Source organism: Chrysemys picta, chromosome 10 (assembly GCF_011386835.1).
Source record: "Chrysemys picta bellii isolate R12L10 chromosome 10, ASM1138683v2, whole genome shotgun sequence".
NCBI classification, from domain to species: Eukaryota; Metazoa; Chordata; order Testudines; family Emydidae; genus Chrysemys; species Chrysemys picta.
Genome location: NC_088800.1, coordinates 58,536,943 through 58,554,547, shown reverse-complemented (window position 1 = coordinate 58,554,547; position 17,605 = coordinate 58,536,943). Strand labels below are relative to the sequence as shown.

At 43.6% G+C, this 17,605-nt stretch overlaps 1 protein-coding gene and 1 long non-coding RNA gene across 6 annotated transcripts in view; one reads left to right on the top strand and one right to left on the bottom strand.

Annotated features, from left to right (window-relative positions):
- Positions 1 to 11,203, bottom strand: part of ALG1 (ALG1 chitobiosyldiphosphodolichol beta-mannosyltransferase) — a 25,878-nt gene extending 14,675 nt beyond the window's left edge. The window contains exons 1-7 of one of the 4 annotated variants that reach the window (XM_042861599.2): positions 10,878 to 11,017; positions 10,057 to 10,156; positions 9,853 to 9,930; positions 9,148 to 9,251; positions 7,459 to 7,607; positions 5,954 to 6,043; positions 2,181 to 2,291 (exon numbers count right to left, since the gene is read on the bottom strand). In XM_042861599.2, the coding sequence (XP_042717533.2) occupies positions 2,181 to 2,291; positions 5,954 to 6,043; positions 7,459 to 7,607; positions 9,148 to 9,186 (389 nt within the window). In that variant the 5' untranslated portion in view covers positions 9,187 to 9,251; positions 9,853 to 9,930; positions 10,057 to 10,156; positions 10,878 to 11,017. Of the gene's footprint in view, positions 1 to 2,180; positions 2,292 to 5,953; positions 6,044 to 7,458; positions 7,608 to 9,147; positions 9,252 to 9,852; positions 9,931 to 10,056; positions 10,157 to 10,877 lie in introns of all 4 variants that reach the window. The other 3 variants (XM_042861598.2, XM_005295256.5, XM_042861600.2) reach the window with 3 other exon arrangements.
- On the top strand, positions 10,169 to 17,605 carry LOC101939365 (uncharacterized). Of its 2 annotated transcripts, none has more exons than XR_010591167.1 (3): positions 10,169 to 10,267; positions 14,237 to 14,297; positions 17,465 to 17,605. It is a non-coding gene; the product is annotated as an uncharacterized LOC101939365 (long non-coding RNA). The 2 variants fall into 2 exon arrangements; XR_010591166.1 differs by lacking the exon at positions 10,169 to 10,267 and adding an exon at positions 10,446 to 10,571.

Below are 17,605 nucleotides of genomic sequence, written 5' to 3'. Positions count from 1 at the left end.
TTCCTTTTGAGGAAAAACCTCAGTTTTAAACCCACAGCAAGAATTCTAGAAATATTCTTATTGAAAATTATTTCTTTTATAGGCACTCTAGGGTCTTCATTCATTTTACTCTAAGGAAAACATGTATAGTTAGGAAATGTTTTAGTTACTTCTAATCCTGTGTTCCCACTAAAGATGAAGACCTTTTGTTTGTTTCTTAAATGCTAAAGATGGCATAAGCTCCTTTTGCTGTGTTTATTCACTAGTATTTTGTATCTAGTTGCAAGCATCTAATGTACTAGCTTTCTGATGCCATTGTTATGTGAATAGTGATATGTTGTATGTATCAACATGGAATCAAATGACATTGCTCTAACTGGTTACTAATGTAATATACCTTATCTTCAAGTGGCTTCTTGTATCTATACTAATTGGAAATTAGTTACCTTCCTTAACAAATCAAAGAGAAGAAACACATCTCCAAGGATTGTTATGAAGAAACAATGCTTTCTTTGAGACCTATTTGAATCTAAATACTCTAAAAATCACTTAAGTTTAAAAAGACTATTTTAAAGGTAAAAGGCTTATGTAGAAAGGAGGAGTGTTTGGACTCATCTGAAACAGAAATTCATCTCTTATTAAACCCTGATAGAATTAGAGAGATCTCAGAAGATGGAACTAAAAAGAAAGAATTAAGACCCCACCTTTAGAGAGACACTGAAAATTTCCCACCACAAACACAAAATAATAGGATCACGAAGTTGAAGATTTACAATGCTGTTGCATATGTATTAGCAGACGGCATATTCAGGAGCTGAAGATTTTACCAATGTCATCCCATGAAGGTGTTGAGCCAATGAAAGTGTGATAACAGCTAATATTTGGATCCTGCCACTCCCCTGAAAGAGGTGCATCTTCTACCTTCAGTGGGACTATGAAAGGACAAGAGTATACATCTTTCTGAACTGAGATACCAATTTGGCACATTCATCTCAGCCTGTTCATCTCAGCTCTTTCAAGCAAGCAAATAGCAGCAATAAGGCAAAGAAGTCATAATGCAACATCAAGAAGTAACCTTCCAGTCTAGTATTGTTTCTGCAACATGATGACATCACAAAGACTTCAGCATCACTGGTGAGATAACGTTTGCAAAAGCACTGCCAAAGGATTAGATTTAAATTTTTCTTATATTATTTCAATGCGCTATTTAAAGGTTATTGTAGCTTAAGGTATTAACACCAGATTGTTCAGACTGTATACACCTGGGGAGGAGACAACAGATAACCTTGACAAAGAGAGAGAAATAGTGGGATTTATTTTTGACATTCAGATTCCTAATGTTCATTAGTTTGCCTCAAGACCATCCTTGCAGTGAGTTGATGGGTTTATACGAAATACTGCCTTCTCATTTGAGAAACTGTTGAATAGCTTCTTTTAAGTAAATGAGTTAAATATTTTCTTCCTTTTCATAGAACTCAGTTAAGATCATTTACCTCTGCCCATTTAAAACTGTTTAGGTTATCCATAATAAACCAAACAGGATTCATCAACCCTTAAATGAAATTCACTTGCCCATCTATAAATTGTTTTAGTTACCAATGTACACTAAGACAGGACTCACTACTGATTTTGGAAAATAATACACTTCGGTCTCAAATTATGTAGAGAAGAGTGCCCCCAAGAGGGAGGACCGACCCTCCAGAGTATAATCTCTGATGAAAGCTCTTCACATGAGATGTACAGACTGACTGAAGTAACCATTATTTACTGCTTATGTGTGTTGTTTTCCCTTTTTTTTTTTAAATAGTCAAAACTAAATTGTGAGTATCTTGCTTGTTTTTAATTGTGGTGTCCCCTAGGCATGCTAAGAATCTCATGTGACTAAAATAGTGGGAGGGGCAGGTCACATCTTTGGATCTACATTAAGAAAAACAATTATTTAGATTTGGCCTATCAGTTTTTGTTTCTCTGGACTATAAACATGTAGTAAATTTTGGATAAAATTATTTGGTATTTGACACCTTAAAAACACCCCATTTCCACTCCACATGCACTTGGAATCACATCAACAAGATGAGCTGCAGTCAGTTAACAGGGAAGAAGAGTCACAAGCAAGAAGCATATACTCAGTTTCTACACTAAGTGGGCTGGCCTGTCTTAGTTCAGTTAATAAAGACTGTCACTGCATCTGTTATACATACCCTCTTTTAAATGGAGCATAGTCTTTGGCAAGTTTCATGTACAATTTATGCTGGAGTTCTAATGGTGTTTCCTTAAAAAAAGAAGCTGGCTTGTCATAGAGGGTTATTGCTCTGTGGTGAAAGAAATTCATTAGTCAAATAAATATATATAAGGCAATTAAAAGCATCAATAAAACAAAATAATTAATGATCTGATTCTGAAAACTCTTTATATTTTAAAAGCTTTTTGGAATAGAAGAGCTATAACATTGGGCACTTCTGCCACCCTAAGGATGTACAAAAGAGCACAACAGTTTAGGTTATCCACAAGCTGTAAACAGTTAAGCAGCTGCATAGTCTTGACTTCAATGTAACCATGCATAAAGTTAATCACATGCCTGTATCTGCAGGATTGGGGCCTTGATCTTTCAAGAAGGAAAAAGATCTATTTAATTTTTTTATGCTTTTCAAGGTGAACTTTAAAAAAAGTCCCATGTTACTCCTGGGGGGATTCTGTGCCAAAAAATTCAAAATTCTGCATATTTTATTTGTCAAAATAATGCAATATAATCATACCAGTTTCAATTGTTTTGGTAATTTATTTAAACTACAATACAGAAAAAAAAGGCACAATAACTATTCAGCATTTCTTAAACACATGAAATTTAAGTTACAAACACTTGGTAACTAATACCCCGCATTCCAGTTATAATCCTGAATTTTCATTTAAATTACATTACAGAACACCAAACAGCCAAAAAAAAAAAAAAAAAAAAAAGTAGAATGTCATTTTAAATTGCTCAGACTTCCACACATGGAAGTCAGAGTTTTGCTAAGCATTGTCCTGGACCTAGCTGGGTACTTTGGGAAGTGCTTGGTTCTGATTCTCCTGACATTTTATTGACTGCTTGGTAAATGTTTTATTTGTTCTCAAAGGCTTTTTCTTTTTTTTTTTAAATGGGTAAGTAAAATAAATCATGAGCTGTAATCTAACCCCATTGTGCCACCTTGGCACAGGAAAAAAGTGAGAAAGCCAATAGACCTTCCTAGCTGAGGATCCCCTTACTGTCATTTATAAGAAAACTCCTTGACATCAGTCTGGCAATGTAGGGGCCTTAAAACTTTCACTGGTTTTAATGCTCCTGGGAGAATTGACTGAGAATGGGAACAGTTAACTAACAATAGGAACAATAGGCATTGTGCTACATTTCTGCCTCAGAGAATGAGATCGATTAACCATCAACAGCAACTTTAACAACTTTTCTACACTGTCAGGGTGCTACATTTGTGCCTCAGTGAATGAGATAAATTAACTCAGGCAGGCTGCTTTATTTGTGCCTCTAGCCCAGGGCTTCTCAGAACATAATTTTTGGTGGCCTCAGAGTGTGGCCACCAACTCTTGCTGGTGGCCGCTCTGAGAATTTTTCCTAAAATACTTAATTAACTTTAGGAAAAACAAATAAATATGCACATATATACTTGTCCATATCATTGTAATTTATTTATGTAGGGGTTTTTTGCAGACTCAATAATAACAATAACGTACAGTTGTCTATTCTTTACTGGACAGAATAGAAACAAAAATAAAGTGCTTTGCATGTTTTGATTTTTTTTTTTTTTTAAGATTGCTAGTTATTAAGTCTGCTATGTGAAAAGTGATCTTTGTATATTTGTTTAATATCACTGTTCACAGCAGAGTTACTCAGCCCTGGTATGCTGGGAAACAAATTAAGCTCTGGATGAGGAGGTGGGTAAGCAGGCAGGTGGGCCAGAGGCAGTGGGGATCGAGGTGATGGTAAGGGGTGAGTCCAGGGATGGCACCCAAAACCCTGCAGTTGGGGGACACAGCCCACCACCGCATGGCCAGAGCCTGGCGCCCACCACCCCAGGGCAAAAGTCTGAAGCCCAAGCCACACCACCTCTGGGTTGCCTGCTCCTACAGTTTGTGGCTTCGGAAGGGAGTAGGGACCAACTCTTGCAGGCAGCCCCAGGGGAGGAACCACTGCTTTGCCAATACCCCCCCCCCGCCTAATCACAGCCCAGGAGGCTGTGACTGCAAGAAAAGACCACGGTGGCCGCATTTGAAAACTGCTCTAGCCTGCCTCATGCATAATAAAAAGCCCAACCCTTACACGCCAGGGAGCAGCAGTCGCAAAAAGGGACAGAGTGTCTCTCTCTCTCTCTCGTTGGCACACACATACACCCAGCTCCCCCCCCCCCCCCCCAATGGTGATCACACAGACACGCAGGCATGTCCAGGCCCCCTCCCAGTCTCTGAGGCTGCTCCAGGCATGCTGGAACAGATGTGCTGCCTGGGCTGCTGGCGAAGAGGCACTTGTCCCCCAGCAGGGTTTTTTTGCGTTTTTCTGCGCGGGGAACACACAAAAATGTGGGCCATATGAATTCTGCCCCCGGCATGGGCACAGAATCCCCCCAGGAGTACCATATGCTTATCCAGGGAGGTCTCACACATGCTGTAGCAGAGACAAACCCTAGCTTCTTCATCATACAAAAATTATTTCTAAGCAGGAAGTACAGTATATCATTTAAGAAATCTCAGGGAGTGTCACATTCCAAAAGTATTTACAGCAGGAGGATGCTCTGTATTTTGTGACATCAAGGGGTGCCCTGGCAAGTGATCGGGAGATAGAAGGTCAGTCCTAGTTTGCACAGAACAGATTTTAGCCTCGCTCATTTTGGGCAGGGTGTGACCATCATGTGGCCTCAGCAAGCCAACTTAGCTCTTGATTCAGATGCAAAGGTACTCCTCAGGACAGAATGTCCAAGTGCTGAAACCTCCCCAGACTGCCCTCCTCTGCATTAAAAATAAGAGCTGCTTTTTACAAAGCCATAAGGCTGCATTTGCCCTTCTGGCAAGTGCCCTCACAAGATCTAGAAGACTAAACTACACCAATTAAAAATATTACAGATTTGGCAAGACTACTGCTTATTCACATGGCATAAGGCAGAACTAGGCTTGGCATAGTGGAGCAAATCCTGCAAATAGGGACTCATCCATAATGCATACATGACACACATAATATAGCCATATAAACTGCAGTATAATTGTCTTTTTAACTTGCCTTATAACTGTGACCAAGAATCTAAGCTTTAATTTTGAAAAATTCCCCAGCCCTTATGATCACAAAAGAAAAACTTTCAAAATGTAAAATAATGGTAAACTGATGCAATAATGTCTCCCTGGGCCTGCGTCTAAAACAACGACTCCACAATGTATTGATATTAAGGCTTACTGAAGTTGGGAATTCCAATTTCCTCCAATGCTCAAATTTCAATATAAGATTCATCCTTCACTACCACCATTACCAAAAAACTCAATCACCTCATGCTTGCTTCCATGCCTATGTGGCTGCCAAAAGCCCCAGCTATCCCCCCTCTAGCTCTCACTAACATTTAATTCAAATGGCCTCTCAGACTTTCTTTGAGAGGGAATTATAGAGGAGCGATAAATATTCATTTTTATTTAAGTTTTGTGGAATTATTGGGAGGTTTTACAAAGTAAACAACAAAAGGGTAAGAAAAGTTTGGTGACATGTACGTCTACCAACCCTATATTTCTTGGCCTCCTAGTACCAGAATCACTGGGGTGGAACAATACTTTCACGATGAATATGCTTTTCCAAGTATTAGTTCTGAGTCAGAAAGAAGCTTCTTGGATTCCTGGTTATACAGTAAGACTTCTATGAATCCAAAATCATTAGGGCTAGCTAGCTATATATCCTCATCTAAGTGAAAATCTGTATACAATCATTTGTGTAAGGCCTTTGACTTACTTGATATTACAATTCATTTGCAGATCTTCTTTCATTGCATTAGTCACACAAAAGTTGTAGTCAGATAGACGTCCAAAAAGCTTTTCATACCTGATAGAAATTAAACTTCAGTTATAAACCAAACATCATTCCCAACTAATGAGATTGTGACACTGAATACCAGTTTCTCACCAATGCCTAATCTTTGGAATGAACATTAATATAATTAAACAATTTTGCCTAAAATTATCAGGAGCTGTATCTTGCAGTATTCATTTCTCACTTGCCTCCTAACAGGTAAATTATGTCTATGTTGATATTGCTCCATTAAAGAGCCCTGTATATAGAGCCAACATTCAAGATACAGTAGAGTACATGCTACCCTCTTTGAGGCCCAGAGAAACCAAAGGCCTGAACTAAATTCAACAAAAGAGACCTACTATCATAACCTTGAAAGATGGGTTACTGGGCAAATCAGCAATACAGAACCAACAAGCAAATCAGAAAGCAATTATAATATAAAGAAAAATGTTTAGCATAACCTAGTCATAACAAACAAGGCAAGACACAGAATATATTCAAATTTGAGATATGGAACTTATAAAGAATTAATACAGCCACATACACCATCATGTTATGACTCTAACCCATCTAAAGAGACCCAGATTACTATGTGCATGCTCATGCATCTCAGAAGCATGGCTGCAGCTCATTAGAGTCCAATGGATGACACTCAAGTTCAGAAATAATTAGGTCTCTTAAGGCTTGTCTACACTTAAAATGCTACAGCAGCGCAGCACACTGAAGTAGTGCTTCAGTGTAGATACTATCTATGCTGATGGGAAGGATTTTCCCATTGGCATAGGTAATCCACCTCCGAGAGAGGTGATAGCTAGGTTGACAGAAGAATTCTTCCATCAACCTAGTGCTGTCTACAAAGGCACCTAGGTTGGCTTATCTACACCACTCAGGGGCATGGATTTTTCACACCAGAGACTGACAGTTAAATCAACCTAATTTTCTAGCACAGACCAGGCCTAAGTCACCAGGCTTTTTACAACTCTGCATGTACGCTTCACATACGAACCCTGGTATATGCGTACACACACACAATATTTAGCTGTTACTGGAGGACATTCCTCAAAAAGGTATAACTATTTTAACCCTTTGTGAAAAGTCTTATAGAATATAAAAGAAATAACAGGAATAGGAATTGCTCTAAAATTTAACAGAGAACAATATCATTTTCTTTAGCTTTCTGGAACCATTTTACAGAATGGTATAACAAAGATAGAATTTTCTATTAAGTTCTGTAGCATGGTCCAAAAACCCATAGAAAAGGCATCTCCTATTTAATTCTATAGGACACCTCCAAAAGGAAAGTACGTCAATTTTGAACCTAAAAATAAAGTGCCTCTTTAAGGAAACATCTTTGTCAATGGTCTCCTAACCACTACCTTCCACCTTTTTGCATGCGGTAAACACTATATGATTTGTAAGAGAAAAATAAAGACTTCTATACAAACCACTTTGCAATTTGTACTATAGGGTGATTTTTTCCATGGATCAGACTCATTATAGTATAACCATAGTTGTGCCAATCAATGATCAGTTTGCTTCTTCGTACAAGGCAAATCATCCAGGTAACAGCTATACTAGGCAGGCCTGGAGGATTCTGTTTAATAAATAAAACAAACAAAAAAACAGCAGCCAATTATGACAAAACAACAAACTGCTTATTAGCTGACAGAAAAGGAAAGGATTGGACTGACACTGCTTTTAACAATCTCTAGGTCTCTGGTTCAAATACGGCCCCTGAGTTACGACTTTTGGTCACAGGTATAGGCAACTACTCAGTAACGTATGTGAAAAGAGCTGGTTAATCTCAGTCCCTAGTGGTCATACATCTAATCACAACAACTACCATCAAAACTAGCTCTAAATGGCAGACACACCCAGAATCATTGTTTTGGGCCTGGTCCCCACTAAGTCCCCACGTTAGTAGCTGGAGTACCGGCGTCGACGGCGAGCACTTCCGGGATCGATCCCAGAACATCGATTGCCTGCCGCCGGACCCTCCGGTAAGTGAAGACGTACCCTTGGAAACAGAGCTACTTTCTCACTCCTAGAGATGGTACCTCCAAGGGTACGTCTACACTTACCTCCGGGTCCGGCGGCAGGCAATCGATGTTCTGGGATCGATTTATCGCGTGTGGTTTAGATCCGATAAATCGATCCCGGAAGTGCTCGCCGTCGATGCCGGTACTCCAGCTCGGCGAGAGGAGTACGCGGCATCGACGGGGGAGCCTGCCTGCCGCGTCTGGACCCGCGGTAAGTTCGGACTAAGGTACTTCGAATTCAGCTACGTTAATAACGTAGCTGAATTTGCGTACCTTAGTCCGAAGTGGGGGGTTAGTGGGGACCAGGCCCAAGTGAAGTTGGAGGCACATTGCTGGGGGAAGAGGAGCACTGTGAAGTTCATACTGCTGTTCGCTCATGTTGTATTTGTTCTGTAGATAAAAGCTTTCACCCCTCCATGCTCTCAATTTGGCATCTGCAGCCAACATTAATTCCACTTAGAAAACTGATTTCAACAGGACAATTCACATGAGTAAAGTTAAGTATTTATCTAAATGTTTGCTGGACTGAGGCCTTAACTATATAATGAGAGTTAAAATTCATTTACTTTAAATGTGTGTAAGTAGGTTTGACTGGAATAACTCTACATTTGTATTAATCAACGCAATATGAATTGTGATTTTTACAAGAAAACATAGAATTTGCAATTTACACTAGTAGACAAATTGTGGTATTGTTCTGTTCTGATTAGATTATTTAACACAGATAATTTTGAATTCTATATTTGACGGCTTAAGTCACAATTGAAATCCATTCTAATGCACACAGCACAAATTCTACCCTCAAATATGCAATTGAAATTTGCTTTTTGTAAAGACTCAAGCATCTGTACTAAATTCAGTTCGCTAGTGTTTGTGCCAATAAAGTCTGAATGCTCAAAAATTAATGAAAAAAGTGAACACAAAGGTTGCAAATATATGAATCAAAATTCACATTTGCACAAATTTGTTTCCACTATTCATTCCACACTAGTAGTTTTATCACCAAAATGAACAGTCACTATGTTTTTTGATATTGCTGGAAAAATTTATGCAGTGTGATACAATAAACACATAACTATATATCTACATATATACCTGAAGAAGAATATAAGATGGCCGCTCTATCTTCAGCATTGTATAGAACAGTTGTATTGCCTGTGCAATAACTTTTGTAATATACTGGAAAATCTTAGGACCAACTGTAAAATGACAGAAATCTGTGTCAAAATTTCACACAGCACACCCTAAATATGAAATTCATTTAGAAACAACATATAGAAGGAACTTTTTTTTTTAAGTGATGGTATCCTTTAAAAATTAACACATTACTTCATGGCCTTTGTTTTAGAAAAAAGAGAAATTCATAGTGCATATAAGTAGATACACACAGCATAAATATGTAATTCCAACCACTTGCTCAGAAGTAGGCCAATTTACTTTAAAGGCATTGTCCAAATTTTCATGTGAGTGCTCAGATTGTTAAACACGATGACAGTGTTTGTAGCTTCCATGTAAGATAAACTAATATGCTAATTTTGAGCCAGATTCAGATCTCTGGCACAAAGAGTGCCAACACTTTAAAAAAAAAAAAAAAAAAAAAAACCTCTTGTATGAAAGTGCAAATTTTCCCTCCCTCTTTAAAAGAAGCAATGATACCCACTGTACTCTGGAAGTTAAACTCAGACCCTAAGAATTGGCTTTCCAACTGAACAATAAAGATAAATACCTTCAAAACAGAAATAGAATTTGAAATATTGATACATGTGTACAACTAAAAATCATCTAACTCATTGAACTTACCTTGCAATGCTTTAAGTTCTGAAATAGATACAATGTGTATCTTTTCATTGCACAAAATGTCACTATGTGGCTTTGTGCCTGGAAGAAAAAGAAACTGTTCTACAGCCAGATGTTTACTGAACACACACACATACAAGACTGTTACTATAACAGGGCATGTTATTAAACTTGTAAATTAAGGGTGAATTTAGAAAAAAACCCCACCATTTTAATACAAAACACATTCCTAAAGTTATTGATCCAGTTCAAAGTAGAGAACATCTAGAATACTAAGATGAGCATACACAGCTGGCGGCACTTTGATCTGAGTGAAGGAAGCAGCGATCAGCACTCATGTTGGGACCAATAATCACCCCGCCCGGGGAACACTTGGATGCTTGGGTCACAATGACACAGCACGCTGAGAGATGTCCCTGTGAGTATCTGAAAAGCGCTTAGGTTTGGAGTATAAGGCTGGCAACTGCCACCCTGGTAGGCTGCCCCCAGGTTGGGGCAAGGGCATGAATCTTAGTATGGAGCAAGGCTAATCAGGGACAGGTAGCTGCTGTTAGGCGGCTCGATATTAAATATGTGGGCATCTACGTTGGCCCACACTGGACCCAGCTTAGAGGTGGACTCCGAACCCCTGGGCATGGTTCAATGCGGCTCCTGGGACTGAAGGTGTCCCTGGGTGTTTCACTGAGGAAATCCAGAAGGATGACACCATAGCCATGCCTGGGGTGAGTGGCGGGGCCAGGAGAGGTGGGTGTGTGCGTGAAGTGGATCGGGTTTCACGCAGTGATGAACCACCACAGGGTGACCCCATGCCTGGAGTAGTGGGGGACAAGCTGGGGCTGAGGGAGAGTGGACCACCGAGGAAGCCCAGAAGGGTGACGCCGTGCCCGGGCGTAGGACAGGACCTGGTCCGAAGGGGGCGGGGAGGCAGGACCAGATCGGTACAGGAAGGCCAGTAGGGTGACCCCGGAGCAAGGGCAGGGCCGGGGCCCCACAGGGAGAGGGAGCTGGGCCGGACCGGTCTCACTCACTGAGGAAGCCCAGCAGGGTGACGCCGTGTCCGTGCCGGGCCAGGGCGAGCGCGTGGTACTGCATGCGGGGGCTGCGGCCCAGGTCGCCCAGCACCGCCACGCACACCCGCCCTCGGGCCCCCTCCGGCCCGGCCGGCCGCCCCCGCAACCACAGCAGCGCCGCGCATAGGGCCAGCCCCGCCGCCACCAGCGGTAGGAGCATCGCGGGGGCTGCCATGTTGTGACGCTGACGTGGCGTGGTGTGGTGGGAGGGGAGGCGGCACGGAGAGGAAGGGCCGCGCGCAGGGTACTTAGAGCCGACTCGCAACGGCCGCCATCTTGGCATCAGAGCGAGGCTGCCTGCTCGGGACAGGCCCGGAGCCCGAGCCCAGGGGGCGGGAACACCAGGGGGAGGTGGAGCCGCCTGTAGCGCACGCAGCGGGGCACGCGGAGTGGGGAGGGGGAGGAGCTAGTTGCCAGGGCGATCCAGGCAGCCCAGAGCAGCGCCTTGGGGCGGGACCTGAGCGTCCCCGGCTCCGCAGCGGCCTCGCCCCGGGTCTGCGTAGTAACGATGCAACAAAGCTGTTCCCTTGTCTGCTTTCCATTCAATGTCATGTACATGTAGCTAGAAACAGCTGAGCTCATTGTAACTGGAACATGGGGGGGGGGTTATATAATTGCTCCATTAAAATAGCCCCTTTTCTCCTTAAAATTAAACAAACTATATAAAAACAAGAGATAATTCTGAAAATTGATGTAAAGCCGAGATATTTCCTTGGAGTGTCTTTTGGTGTAAATGTAATACAGACAGCAAGAGTTTTATTAAAGAAAGGCCTTTTCATTACATGAATGTCAATATATTTAAAACTCTCAAGGAGCAGTAATAGGCTAAAATATCCAGTCCTTTTCAGAGCATTAATTTAAGTTATTTCAGATTTCAAAAGTTTCAGAGTAGCAGCCGTGTTAGTCTGTATCCGCAAAAAGAACAGGACTACTTGTGGCACCTTAGAGATTAACAAATTTATTAGAGCATAAGCTTTCGTGGACTACAGCCCACTTCTTCGGATGCATACAGAGTGGAATAAATATTGAGGAGATAGATATATATACACACATACAGAGAGCATAAACAGGTGGGAGTTAGGGTGACCAGACAGCAAGTGTGAAAAATCGGGACAGGGGGTGGGGGGTAATAGGAGCCTATATAAGAAAAAGACCCAAAAATCGGGACTGTCCCTATAAAATCGGGACATCTGGTCACCCTAGTGGGAGTTGTCTTACCAATTCTGAGAGACCAATTAAGTAAGAGAAAAAAAACTTTTGAAGTGATAATCAAGATAGCCCAGTACAGACAGTTTGATAAGAAGTGTGAGAATACTTACAAGGGGAGATAGATTCAATGTTTGTAATGGCTCAGCCATTCCCAGTCCTGTATGCATCCGAAGAAGTGGGCTGTAGTCCACGAAAGCTTATGCTCTAATAAATTTGTTAGTCTCTAAGGTGCCACAAGTACTCCTGTTCTTTTTGCGGATACAGACTAACACGGCTGCTACTCTGAAATAAGGACTGGGAATGGCTGAGCCATTACAAACATTGAATCTATCTCCCCTTGTAAGTATTCTCACACTTCTTATCAAACTGTCTGTACTGGGCTATCTTGATTATCACTTCAAAAGTTTTTTTTCTCTTACTTAATTGGTCTCTCAGAATTGGTAAGACAACTCCCACCTGTTTATGCTCTCTGTATGTGTGTATATATATCTATCTCCTCAATATTTATTCCACTCTGTATGCATCCGAAGAAGTGGGCTGTAGTCCACGAAAGCTTATGCTCTAATAAATTTGTTAGTCTCTAAGGTGCCACAAGTACTCCTGTTCTTTTTTCAGATTTCAAAAGGTGTGAGTCACTGAAAAATGAAATGGCCAAAGTATACAATGTGCAAGTTTAAAATGATGAGAGTGCACTGTGAACTGATGGACCAGGTCAACAACAAAAAAGCCTTTCCCAAGTGTGGTTTTCATCAAGAGTTAATGTCAACAGTTTATAGGGGTACACAAATTCTGGAGAAGGTCCATAGTGGAGCTAATAAACAGATCAAAGGTCTGAAGGCTCTTAAGGTAGGGTGAAGCACTCAGATGTATATGGTTTAGAGAAATGGCTACTAGGGGATCATCTTGAATATGGATCTATTTCAGCTAAGCATGTGGAGAAACATTCATAGCCATTGATACAAACAGGATGGAAAATAACGTTGAGTGTCTGTAGGGTGTTCTGTCCTATTGGGTAACCCAGTATTTGTTCTAAGAGAGACTGGCTGGTTCCATATCTCTAGAATTCAAGGAGAAAATTGGACATGTAGTTGGACATCAGTCAGTAAGTGTGATTAGAAGCGCAAACAGGAGGAGTCTCACGTGCACAGGGCTGAACTAACCACCCTATCTGGAGCTCAGTCCTGCAAAGTGCCACGTACTGTACCATTAGCTCCAATTGATGCCCTGTTTGGAAAACTAAGAGTCTGTGGTACCAAAGCTGGAAAATATATGAATTAACCTAAGTTAGTATTAACAAATCTGAAGATTCTCTTATGTATGCAGCATGTACACATTTTAATATTTGCAGGGTTAAGTTTACGGAGTGGGTACCAGAGCAGAAAAAGATCTGTTGTGTGCGGGGAGGTGAGCTTTCATATTTAATTTCACCTGCATCAAATTATGTGTACAACACTGTGTCCTAATGGCAAGAATCACTGCTTCTAGGAATAGGATGTTCTCTCTTAAATTATAGTTTAAGCTAATGTATTTAGGAACCATGCCAGAGGAGTGGAGCTACAAGTCTTGCAGAAATAACAGTTCTCTCTTATCTATAATTGATCTGGGTTCAAATCTAGGTCTTACATGGAACAGCCTTCACATGAAACGGTTTTGTTGGCTGCTAGTTGGAAGTTGCAAAGTGGGACATTTTCCTTAGTGAATTTGGGGCTTTTCAGGGAATACACAGAACCAGATGGATTCACATATACACCTCTACCCCGATATAACACTGTCCTGGGGAGCCAAAAAATCTTATAGGTGAAACCGCGTTATATTGAACTTGCTTTGATCTGCCGGAGCGCGCAGCCCCGCCCCCCCAGAGCGCTGCTTTACCGTGTTATATCCGAATTCGTGTTATATCAGGTCACCTTATATCAGGGTAGAGGTGTACCTGTATAGAAGGGATTCACAAAGCTCTTTGTAGTGTAACCACGTGCTAATACACAGACTCATGGAGCCAGCTCCCCTCTCATTCACAAACCATTGCTGTGGGAACTGCAGCAACTGCTCACCTGGAAAAGTCATATTAGGAAAGTAATGTACTTTTAACACCTTTAAATGTGATTTAGCAGCTAGAAATAAGAAAGTGGAACCAGCAGCATGTGACCAACCAGCTCTCTGCTGACACCAGTAAATGCTCCACAGACCTCTGCCTTTCTGAATGTATTCTGAACTTATCCCTCTTGACATTCTAATCCTGTTTAAAAATTCTTGGTTTAGAAATCTGTTGGTCATATAGAAGGCAGTTTTTTTGTTTTTGTAATCTATACAATAATTTGCAAAGATAAGCAACCTTACTACATGTCAGATCTCAGTAGCAAAGCAGCATTGAAGCTGGTGAATAATTGGTTGGGAGGCTGCCAGGGCTATCACATTTACTGGACAGAAATTTGATTGGATCCCCCCTCTCCCAGTAATAAAAACCACACACTTCATTTTCTGTACTGGGTGTTTGCACAAAAACATAATGGAACACATCGCAGCATGTTACAGCTGTGGCAAGGAAGGTTGAAGGTGGATGGAATGGCCAAGCTACAGTAAGAATGGTTGAATGCAGGGGCCAATTCTCCCGAGGGTCTGAGTGCAGAGTGGTGGCCTGAGTGAGTCGGTTGCTGTTTGCTGATCCCTCAGCCACCCAGCCGTTTTGGAAGTTGGAGTCGGCCCCCTCCTACTCTAACTTCCATCATTGAAATAAGATCCAAACATCTTATACCAGTTGGGGATCAACTCAGTCCATCACATACCCTCCTGTATGTCCCCCATCTCCAAACACCACAGGTGCCCCTCTCCTTCCCGTTATGCTGGCAAGGAGTCCCTTCTCCAGAGGCAGAAAGTGGCCTTAGCAGACCAAAGAGTCCAGTCAGAGGGACAAGGAAAGTAGTCAGTTTTGGTTGTGAACAGTGAAAGACCATCCTTCTCTGTTGACCTACAGTACAACCATCAGCTGAACATACTCAGCTTTTCAGCAGCACACAGACATGCTACATAAAATGCCAAGAATATGGTCCATTTCCTGCGGGCCGTCTGATGTCTCAGCGCTTCGTCCAGCATGTGTTGCTGCACACTCCCAGTGTTCTATGATCAACTCCAGACTGCTCAGTGCTTCTCCTCATACCTACACAAGATCAAACCCTCCATTCCTTTCTATGGATCTCAGGCAATAAGAATTTGGTCTGAGTTAAAGCTTAAAGGACCAGATTTTGACCTAGTAAAAAAAATTCCAAGTCATTAAGAGGAACCAGAGCAGAGGTGAAAGTAAGCCGGTATGGTACGGTACGGCGTACTGGCAAGAGCCAAGAGCCGTGCCGGACTGGACCGGCTTCCGTGGCGGTGATTTAAAGGGCCCGGGGCTCCAGCCGCTGCAGGGCCACCCAGAGGGGGGGCAAATAGGGCAATTTGCCCCGGGACCCGCAGGGGCCCCCACGAGAGTTGTCAGCGGGTCTTCAGCGGCAGGCTCTTCAGTGCCGCTGAACACACCCGGAGCGAGTGAAGGACCCGCTGCTGAGGACTCGGAGCTTCTTCCACTCCGGGTCTTCGGCAGCAAGGGCTTCTTCCACTCCAGGTCTTCGGCAGCAATTCGGCGGCGGGGGCTTTTTCCGCTCCGGTTCTTCGGCGGCAATTTGGCGGCAGGTCCTTCACTCGCTCCAGGACCTGCCTCCGAAGTGCCCCAAAGACCCAGAGCGGTAGGACCCCCGCCACCGAAGACCCCAGGTCCCCTGAATCCTCTGGGTGGCCCTGGCTCTGGGCCCTTTAAATCCCCACCGGAGCTCCGGCAGCCGGGCTCGGGCGGGGATTTAAAGGGCCCGGAGCTCTGCGGCAGCTGGAGCCCCAGGCCCTTTAATTTGCCCCGGAGCCCCAGGGCTCCTAGCTGCCTCTTAATTTGTACGGGTAGGGTGTCTAACACCTGAGGACACCAGAAATGATGCCTTTTATTTTCCTCATCTAGAAACTTCAATATTAATCCTCTTGATTGCTAGCTTTTCCTGTAACTGATCATATCCTATTCAGAAATCCTGTCCATTTACCAAATGCACATAGGCACGTTGACTAAAGCCATTCACACAGAAATGCAGAGGATTTCACATTCTTAATAATACTTTGCAGTTTTATAAGGATTCCCTTCTGTGGATCTCAAAGCACTTTACACACATTAGTTTAGCCTAGGGGTCTCAAACTCAGATGACCCCGAGGGCCGCATGAGAACTAGTGCATTGGCCTGAGGGCCGCATCACTGACAGACACCCCCCACTGCCTCTGGCCCCGCCCCCACTCCACCCCTTCCAATTAGGCCCCGCCCCTGTCCCACCTCTTCCCACCCCTTCCCTGCCCCATTCCAATCCCTTCCCTGAAATCCCCACCCCAACGCTACCCCCACGGGGTTCAGAAAGGGTGCAGGGTGCAGCAGGTGGCTCAGGGCAGGGAGTTGGGGTGTGGGATGTGGCAGGGGGTTCAGGGCAGGGAGTTGGGGGTGCAGGAGGGGTGTGGGATGTGGCAGGGGGCTCAGGGCAGGGAGTTGGGGGTGCAGAATGGGTTCAGGGTGTGACCTCCAGCCTGGTGCCGTTTACCTAGAGCGGCTCCGGGGTGGCAGCAGCGCTCACTGGGGCCAGGGCAGGCTCTGCCTGCCTTGGCCCCCGGCTCCGAGCTGCTCCGTTCCAGGAAGCAGCTGGAACCCTGTCCCTGCAGACCCTGGGGAAGGGGGAGGGGCTCAGGGTTCCATGCTTGTGCTGCTCTTGACGCTCCTCCAGGTACCTCCCACGAAGCTCCCATTGGCCGCGGTTCCCTGTTCCCGGCCAATGGGAGCTGCACGGGACGGTGCCTGGAAGGAGGCAATGCCAGAGCCCTCTGCCTCCTTCCCCCTTCCCCCCGGCCCGAAGGGGCGTGCTGCTGGCTGCTTCAGAGAGCAGCGTGCGGCTTGCAATGTCAGGAGGCAATCCCACGGGTAGGCAGAGGGGCGTGGTGCAGGGAGCTTGGCGGGCCACACACAAGAGCTGGCCCGCAGGCCACGTGTTTGAGACCCCTGGTTTAGCCTCACAATATTCCTGTGAGGTAGGAATGTAGCATTGTCCCCCTCTTACAGCTGTGCACACTAGACCACAGAGAGCCCCACTGTCTTGCCCAAGGTCAAACACTAAGCCAGTGGCTGAGCTGGGAAAGGAATAGAGGAGTTCTGACTCCTAGTCCTGTTATTTTATCAGTAGGCCTCCTTGGTCTTTCAAATGCATAAGGAATGAAGAAGGGGAATACAAGTCATCCTGTATAGGCACCATGTAAGCCATGTTCAACATCTTTCTCCGCAGATGGATGTTCCTCTCATAATACAGCCGTGGCAGTCGGAGTACTGGGGGGATTCCTCTACTACTACTACTGAAAATGCCAATATGTTACAGATGATCAGCTTGGAACTTCCCATACACAAAGCTATGATTGGTTAGTCCTGA